The sequence below is a fragment of the Grammomys surdaster genome, unplaced genomic scaffold, assembly GCF_004785775.1.
Source record: "Grammomys surdaster isolate TR1022 unplaced genomic scaffold, NIH_TR_1.0 351, whole genome shotgun sequence".
NCBI lineage: Eukaryota > Metazoa > Chordata > Mammalia > Rodentia > Muridae > Grammomys > Grammomys surdaster.
Window position 1 is genome coordinate 360,368 of NW_021604770.1, and position 9,453 is coordinate 369,820.

The following is a 9,453-nucleotide window of genomic DNA, read 5'->3' on the forward strand; positions in this document are numbered from 1 at the left end:
AGTTCATTTGTGCTTTGGCTGTTTAGATTTTGCAACATAGTTTCCCTATGAAAAAAACCCAAGGTGACAAATGGTGATGAGACTTCCAGGTTAGTTCTCCAAAGCCCATTTGACCTGTAAGGTAGCTAGAATGCTGGCCTTGTACAGTGAGGAAAAAAAATGTTTAATTGCAACGTAATTAAATGAAACAGAAAAGCATGAGTGCTGAATAAGAAATCAACCTGTGGATCTTGAAGGATGCTGTTCCCAAAATCCTACTGGAAGAAGGGGCCCTGATGGGGGGAGGGGGGCGGGGTGGGAAGGAATGTATCAGATCTACTCTATCAGGGGAGAGTGGTATCAGGCTGTCTGAATCTGTGGCTGCTGAACATTTGTGTCACGTTGCGAGCTCGCTTTCCTGACTTCAGTCTCCTTTCAAAATCTCCCTGAAAGAATGTTTCCCTCTGTGAGTTTTCAGGGGGACAAGCCCGTGAAGGGCATCTCCTTTGGGTGGTTTTTATTTTAATTTAAAATCAGCAGGCTAGGAATGGAGGTACATGCCTGTTAATTCTTAGCTCTTGGGTGGCCGAGGCAAGCAAACTGCCATGACTTGGAGGCCAGACTGAACCCTGCAGTGAGACTCAGGCTGGCCTGGGTTTCAGAATGAGACCCTATCTCAACAAGCAAGCAAGCAAGCAAACAAACAAACAAACAAACAAAAATAAAGAAACCAACCAACAAAAATAGTAATAATATCACCCCCCTCCCCCAAAATGGTCTATGTCCTGGGGACAAAAGTATTCCCGTGACTTTGTCAAATAGGGCCTTCAGAATAAGGGGCAAAATCTTGGCCCAGCTGTGGGCTCTTGTGGTAAATGCTCCTTCAAGGTCTGTACCTTAGGAACCAAGGGGCCAGCCTGTTTCCCAGTAGCCTAGTCCTTTCTGTGTGTCTGAAACTTCTTCAGCAGTGTCCTGTGTAGACGGGATGTAACATTGGAATGTCTAAGCCCTGAGGGTGCTTGGTACTCTATCTTAGGCTAGGTGGTAGGAGTATTAAGTAGGTTCTAGCTCTCTGACTGGGGCACAAAAGCTAGAGGGCAGATAACCATACCTAAATAAATGTTCTGGGCAGTTGAGAGAGACATGGAAGTCTTCTGTGACAACCCTCCCCTCCACAAAATAACAGCCTAAACAGGAAGCTATCGAAGTGCATAGCTCTCACACTGAGGGCGTCTGGTGGGGGTGCAGGAGGGGAAGGACTCAGCTCTAATAAAGAGGGAAGTCACTGAGAGTTTGACCATACTTCAGTAAGTATATAGATAACACAAATTGGATTTCTTTTATTTTTAATTTTGGAGGAGGGGTTTGTCACATATGTAGTAGGGTGGACATGGAAGGATTTGGAAGTGAGTGTGATCAGGGTGTATGATGTGAAATTCCCAAAGAATCAATAAAAACATTATGTTAACAAAAAGATGTGCTGGGGACCTCGGTTACACCATGAAAGTGATCACAAGTCTAGTCATTCATGATGCCTGCTTCTCAAAACAGCAACATGATTCTGTAGTATCTCTCCCTCTTTCCTGGACTCTGGCTTTGACTAATGGGGTTTTAGCTCCAAGCCAAGGCTAGAATAGCACCTTCACATTAGCCTTGCCTTCTTGATGCTTTTGAAACCCCAAACCACCCTGTGAATGAGGCTGAGCCAGACAGATGGAAGTCATGGAGAACCAGGTCCCTGGCCTGACCAGCCACTAGCCGTAGATGTGGAGGTAGGACAACTTTATCACTGGAACCCAGCTGAGCCAGCTGTGACTAAACCCTCAAAGTTGTCAGGAGATCAAGCCACACAGTCTAAAGGTCATTGTTATGCAGCAAAACTAACTTGTACGCCCGGCAGACTCCTGTCCATTGTGCCTCTGCTTTGTAAATTCCTCACTGCCTTTTGTCCTGAATTACAGTTTATCTCTTAGAAATGTGGTAAAACACGACATCTTCTTCTTTAGTCAAAAACTGAAGTTCAAACCACTCAGGTTTGCCCTCTCCAAAAGGCAGCCTTGAAATGGGTGTTTTGGAGAGGTGACATTTCTCATTTCTGTACATACCTTTGTGACTGACAGATGGGTTTTAAGTCGATGAAGCTACAATCCACAGCGTAAACGTGACTTAAGGTTCAGGCAGAAAGCACAGTACTAACATGCGCAAGCTGTCTCACAGTGTTTTATCTGACCTGATAATTTATCATGAGGGAAATCAAGACTACTTGGTGGATCAAGCCACGGCCTTGGGGCTGAAAATCACCCACAGTCGGGAGCTGCGCTATGAAAAGGGTTGGAATCACTCTCCCAAGCACACTGCTCTGTAGCCTTGATGTCTAACATGAATACAAGGGACGGACAGGAGACCTGAAAAGGCTTTTCCACCATCATTCCCGGATCCTAGAACCGCAAGATAGCAGGGGCTGTGAATTAGGCTTGATGGTTGCTTCCATGATATCCACGGGGACCCCAGGTCATACCCCCCAAGAGAAGCATTCCCTGGGAAGCTGATGTGTACCCCTGGGCAGACACATCCTTTATGAGTAGTTTCCAAGCCCAACAGCCTCCAGTGCTCATAAATGCCAAGCCCCAGGTGCTTGGTACTCTGAACACTGATTTCCCAGCCCCTCTAAGGGTTCCTCAGGCTTCCAACACAGGCTACTTTGTTGTTTCTTAGCCAGATTTATGTTCAAAGGCTGAGCTCCAAGGGGTGATGGGAATGTCTCAGCCTGAATGCCCCTGACCACAAGGAAAAAGAGGCCTCTCATACATTTATTTTTCAGGCATCTGTGAGGATTCTCCAGTTTATTCTTTCAGTAACAGAATTGCATTTTATGAAGCCGTCCCTTTCCTGTCAGGCAGGTTTGCTGAGAATAATTTAAATTTCATGCAGCAGCAACTGCAGGGGATTGGTGCCTCCTTTCCATTCGCACAAACAGGCCTGGCATGGAGCCATGCTTCCTCTTCGACAGTGCCCTCCCCTAGTGCCCAGATAGTGGGGGTGAAGAGGGTGGGGACATTGGGGGGGGGGTGTAGGAATGTGGTTCTGGCCCAGCTTCTCAGTTTCACCTCCTGCCACATCAGAGGGGGACAGGACAGCTCTTCAATCTCCAAGCGACAACCACCAGATGAGGAGCTTTTCAGACCCACTTGCTAGTTGCCTATATATGTGTGTGGGGTGGTATATACATGTTACGTGTCTGTGCAGATATAAAAAGGTCATACTTTGACATGAGGTGTCTTCCTCCATCATTCTTCACCTTGTTTTGTTGAGATGGATTTCCTCACTGAACCTACAGCTCGTTCATTTGGCTGGACAGGCTGGACAGTAAGCCCCAGGGATCTACCTGTTCTTGCCCACCTAACACCGGGGTCACAGGCACATGCTGTGTGCCTGGATTTTTCATGTGGGTGCCAGGGAAGCTCAGGTCCACAGTAGGCATTTTACCAACTGAACTGTCTTCCCAGCCCTAATTCGAACTTTGATTGAATGCTTACTCAGTGACACATATCCTTCTAGAGTTTGCTACGCATATTAATTTACATAACCCTTGTGTTAAAAGATACTATTATCATTTTCATTTTGTAGACACAGAAACTGAAGCCTCACTTACTAATGGCAGGATTCAATTCCAGCCTGTCTGATCCAGAGGCTCTTGCCAGCTGTGCAGAGAGAGGTGACGTAATCTTTGACTTAACATTCTCCCCTGCTATGACATGAGAAGCAAACGTGCCCATTTTCTAGCCTGAGATTCAGAATTGATGGTCACTAGGTGGACTGGCGATGGCAAAGCTGTTGTCATTCTCTTGCAATCAAGGTTTCCATGGTGAATGGATGCTGCTATGCAGCCTGGGGTGGAGAGAGCTGGCCCAGGCTGGTTCAGTCTGGGAAATTGGTAACATTGTATTTTCTCTGAGCTTTACTAGTCTTAGATGCAAAAATAGGGCAGGTCGTCTCCAAGAAACTTCCCTTCGGCTCTGGCGACTCATGCCCTGAAAGTTAGAGAGCAGTGCCTATATGTTGGGGAGAGGGAAGGCATAGCCTGCTAGACCTTCCTGGTATTTCAGTAGCCCAGGAGTCCATGCTTACCCAACTGGCCTTTCATCAAAATATGCAGGGATTCTTTAGGCCATGGGCAACTGAAGACACAGAAAAGTCAAATCAGGCCTGAAGGTAGCCACGACAGAAAGAATTGTCATCATCTTGCTACCCAGTCTCTGGGAGCATAAATGTCTTTCCATACAAGAGCCCAGAGCCTCAGTCCTGGCTGAGCAGAGGCACACCCTAGCACTGGACCTGTGGCATAGAGAGTGTCAGGGTGCCCTGAGTACCAGAGCTTGGAATATTCAACCTGCTTCTTGTCTGACAAAAAAAAGGATGTTCCCAAAGGCCTGAGAGCTGTCCCTTGTCTCTGAGTCAGCATGCTTGGGTTCCTAGGGGTGGTCCTGGCCCCTGAGTAGTGGCTCTGGTACTCTACACCCAGAGTCAGGTCAGTGACTTCCAGCAGCCCACACATACTTGGGGCAGCAGGAATTCAGTCCCGTTCTGATTGTATCGGTGCTCCCCCTTTCCCTTGCCTTCTGGGATGGTGGGGTCTATATTTCCTTTGAAGAAAGAGCCCTCTGGCTGGGCTGATAAAAGGCTTTCACATCCTCTACCTTGGTTACCTGTTTGCCAGTTATGCTGATTCAGTTTCAGGTTGGGATTAAGAAGCTGCCCTCTTCCATAGCCTCTTCGCTTTCTTCTCCCCTCCCTGCTCCAGTCTTACTTCCGGGTCACTTAAAATCCCAAACACTCAAAGAATTTCCTTCCCCACCTGCTCAGGGCTCCAGCTTTTGTGGTTCATCTGAAGACATCCCTCCACTGCCTTTTTTTCTGGGTGATAGTGAAGTAAATACCTCTCCTCACAGTAGGGCGGCCTTGTCCTTCCAGGCTCAGTGCCTGATGGCAGAGGTGAAGGGGCGACCTCATGGTCTAGATGTTGAACCACCAGCCAGCACCTGTTCTATTCCGAGCACTTTTCATGGAATTCTACACATAAGGTCCTCGTGGTGAGTCTGGTAATCAGGCACTAATCCTAGAATGGAGGTCTAGAGGGGCCAGACAATTTGTCCAGCATCACTCAGCAAGAGGTTGATTGGAATTAAAATCTAGACAGTCTTTGAAGTCTCATTTTATCTACTCCACTGAATCACCAAGAACTCCAATAGGAGAGATACTGGCTTGTATGCTCACACATTTATTTATATACTGGCCTATGCTTTCCCCGATGGCAAAAGGCAGCTCTTTAGTGGCTGCTTGGTGAAGACCTGGTTTTTTGACCAGGGAAACCATTGATTGACACCTGGGTTTGGCTTGGGTGTCTACTGATGTGATCAAGGCATAGAGGTAGACATACAGGCTAGAGGACAGGCATCTGAGCCAGCAGCAGCAAGGCCAGAGTAACAGGAGGCACCATTGCCTTCCACAGAGGTTCTCAACTTGCCTAATGCTACAACCCTTTAATACAGTCCTTCATGTTGTGGTGACCCCCAACCACAAAATTATTTCCACTGCTGTCTCATAACTATAATTTTGCTTCTGTTATGAATTACAGTATAGATATCTGATATATAGAATGTCTGATATGTGACCCCTGTGGAAGGCGCGACCCACAGGTTGAGAATAGCTGGCTTACATCGAAGACCAGTGCCCTCGCTAGAAACCACCAGGTACCCTGCTAACTGTCCGACCCTTTCTCTGCACACCATTTTCTAGTGACCCAAAGAATTCAGACCCTAACCAGACCCCAAGTGAAGCCTACAGGTATGAAACTGGGCTGAGTTGCTCACAGCAGAGACGGCACTTAGTCTCACTATTGTTGCATGCCACGGAGCTGATCTTCCTGGCAGGCCTGAACTTCTGTCCTTTCTCCCACTACTAGTTGGCCCCTGGCTCAGCCCTTGTCCCAGCTGTGGCTTTCTGTCTGCGGCTTGTTCTTTTTCCTCTCATGTGGCTGTGGTTTGGGGTCTGGCTAGAGAGAAGGGCTAGTGAATACTGAGCTATTTTGGAGCAAACTAGGTGCCATGTGTCCAGGGGAGAGGCAGGGCATCCCTTCAGAGAGCCATGGACACTGTCTTTTACCTGGCAGAAGCCTAGGTTACATCCCCAGAAACAGCTCAATACTGGCGCTAAAGTATTCATCCTGAAGGGATGAAAGCCATCAAATAGACCTGCAGGTCCAGTTTCTTTCTCTCTTACCTGGAGCCCTGGCTGCTGGCACCAGAGGCCGCCATTCTCCAGATGGCAAACAGCTGGCCTTGACAATTGCCTGCCAGATGTGGCCAGAAGGGCTGGCAAGTAGGCTGTCCTGGATAGAGGTCACCAATTCAGAGTGGCCAGGGCCTGATGCCCAGGACAGGAATGTGTTTGGCTGGCCTGGGAAGTGTGCCTGAATAATCCTCCATCTCTGTTCCTGTCTAGTGTTACTTCCTTGCCTGCCTTGGTGGGGTGGTGTTTTCATAACAGGAAAATAAAATCAATAAGACACTGCAGCAAGACGTCAGCGTGCTGCAAGCTGGTCTCCAATAGCTCCATTGTCTCGGGTCTCTGCCGGGCTCTGCGGCCAGCAGTGCTGTTATTAATGGGAAGCAGGGCTGAAAGGGAGTTTTGAAAATCGTAGAGACAAAGGCACAGAGCACCTGGAGAGCATCGTCCACCACTGCAGCTACCTCACAATGGCCAGCCTGGGGCTTCCCACCTTTAATTTCTCCTGCAACCTTTATGAAAGCAGGAAAAGAAAAGCGCGAGACTGCGCACACGCGCAGCACACACATACACACGCATACACACGCACACATGCAGGCCCTGAGAGGGCTCCTGGGAAGTGGCTCTGAATGGCTGGCAGAGGCAAAGGCAGCCTGCAGAGCCTCTGCTTGGCTGAGGGGAATGAAGGGTTGACTGTGTTTCTTGCCTTGGCCACCAGCTGTCCCTCTCTGTCTCAGTCTGCCTGAAGGGCTCTGTACAACAGGCAAGAGGGGGCTTCAGAGTCCCTTCGTTCAGCCCAAAGCCAGCTAAGAGCCGTGGGGACATTAATTTCTACATTCCATTTTATACAGACTGGCTTCTGCCTTCATTCCTGAGGAACTGTCTCTTAAAAAAAATAGACTCATTAGGGGAGCTAATACCCCTGCAGTCATTGCTGGAATGAGTTCTGGGTCCTTATAGCAGCTCCTATAACTAGTATGTCTGGGGACCCTCAGCAATCAGGCAGGCATGTGTGCACTGACCTTACAGGCTCATTGTGAGGCTCGCAGGGACTGTAGACATGAGAAAACTCACCCTGGTGATGATGCCGGAATGGGTTCTTGACCCTGTGTGACTAGTAGGGTTGCAAACTCCAGCCACTGATGACCCCCCCCCTGCCGGGGGACTCATATGTTTTTAGTTCTCCTATTTAGGGACATGAGTATTGCCAACTTGACAATACCCCTTCTTCACTCTTGTGGTAGCTTTTAATCAGCACACGTGTGGCACTGGCATCTGCTTGGCTTCCTACAAGTTGGTTACAGATAGAGCCTGTCTGGTAAAAAGGGCCATTTTAACCTTCAGAAACAACTGCAATGCACTCCATGGAGGCCATGGCTCTGAGTTGTTGCCTGGCCCCTTCCCAGAAAGGATAGCAGGTCTTACCTTAGTGGTGACTGCGGAGGCTGAACTGGCCACGAGACTGGTGATGGCTTCACTGCTGCCAGTCGTGCAGGGAGCAGGAGCTGTGGCGGGTGTGGGCAGCCGGGAGGGTACCACAGGGAGTGGCAGGAGGCCCGGTCTTGCACTGAGACTGCTGGCTGTGCCACCACCAGCACCGGAGGTGACACTGCAGACGCTGGTGGCCCCATGGGTCCCATTGACGCTCCACTCACGGCGGTCCCAGCCTACGCGGTAATCTCTTTCGAAGCGGCTATGGTGCCTGGACATCTCGGTGGGCCGTGGCAGCTTCTCACAGGGAACCAGAGCCCGGACCTGTGAGTACAGAACACAGGAGGGTGGTTTAAGCAAAAAGTAGCTCTGCCTGGCCACAGGGAGGTGGGAACCAGCAGCAGCATATGTTCAGTCCCTGCTCTGGGTTCAGTAATGGGTTTTCAAATACTCCAGTCACAGGGTTTCAGGAAGTTGGTGAATCCTTGATGCTTTATCAGCCCCACTTCTCAGCTGATGAAAAGCACACTGCAGAATGTGATAAGCAGGATTTGAACCCACGTACACTCAAGCAGTAATTTTTAGTTCTGCCGTGCCTCCCTGCCCTGAGCAACGTGAGGTGTACATCCCACCCCCACCATGACAGAAGACCTCTGACGATGTATTCCTCAAGCACAGGTCATGTGACCCACATGTGCACTCACTTCACAGTTGGACACAGCCTTAACTGAAATCTCATTTATTCCATATAGTACCTATGAGGCAGGAATGCATGCTTGGTCCCCAATTTACAGACAAGGAGACTCACAGAGAACAAGCGATCCTCGCTGAGGGCAGGGAGCTAACAGGTGAAAAAGGTCACTATGTCTCCAAAAGATGTTAGCTTCCAGGATCCAGGTGCTCCATCAAAACCCCAACCCTAGGATTCAAAGCTACACTTCTGGGACCTGGGTAGTCTGGCCTCCACTCCCTCTATCTCCCACGCGGCTTCCCGAGTATCTGAACAGAAGGCCTTTCAGGGTTGTCATGGAGACTAGACGCACCATGGTACGGGAAGGGCCATGTGAGTCACCAAGAACTGTATTTTGCTGAGCATCACTGATAGTGCTGGCTCCTACTCTGGTAGGGACCAGTTACTCCAGTCAGGAAAGACACAAGGCTGTCGAGGGCGGGGAGAGGCAAAAGTAGAGGGGAGAGGGCCTGGGACTGCCAGGCTAGAGACAAGTGGCTGTAGGTGAGGGCTTGCTCTATACTTCACACCCACAGTCCTGGATGTGGCTTAAGAACTTGTTAGTGAGGTCTGATCCTATTCTGTTTGCCACCTCCTGTCTAGGTTATAGGCTCCATCTTCCATCCCGCCAGCCCAGTTCTGAAGCTGCTGGCTACTAGAGAGGCCACTTATTTTTAAGATGTCTATAAAACCTGAGCCTCCTCTGGTCTTTGCATATCTGTTTTCATTGCCTAGGACTTGTGTTTGGGAGCCAGAGCCTGTACCCAGCCCAGGAAACCTGCAGCCATGTTCTGCCTGTGTGGTGGCCCAGCTCTGGGAGTCATTCTGTAAGGTACAGAGAGCAGACTAAGTGCAGCCTGGGCTGAACCTGCCCTGACCTGTGGCAGAGATGACTGGTACCTTTGAGGATGGATGTTGGTTCCCTGTTCAGTTCATCATTTTGCATCCAGATTTATAAAATGTCCCAAGAATTCATTTAAAATATTGACTTTCTCTCTCTCTCTCTCTCTCTCTCTCTCTCTCTCTCT

The 9,453-nt window shown here is 49.2% G+C and overlaps 1 protein-coding gene across 1 annotated transcript in view; it reads right to left on the reverse strand.

Moving 5' to 3' along the window:
- The window catches only part of Klhl29 (kelch like family member 29), a 248,491-nt gene that overhangs the window by 125,378 nt on the left and 113,660 nt on the right, over positions 1-9,453 (reverse strand). Inside the window, exon 3 of the mRNA XM_028779393.1 lies at positions 7,690-8,019. Coding sequence (XP_028635226.1) covers positions 7,690-7,974 — 285 coding nt within the window. The 5' untranslated portion in view covers positions 7,975-8,019. The remainder of the gene's footprint in view (positions 1-7,689; positions 8,020-9,453) is intronic.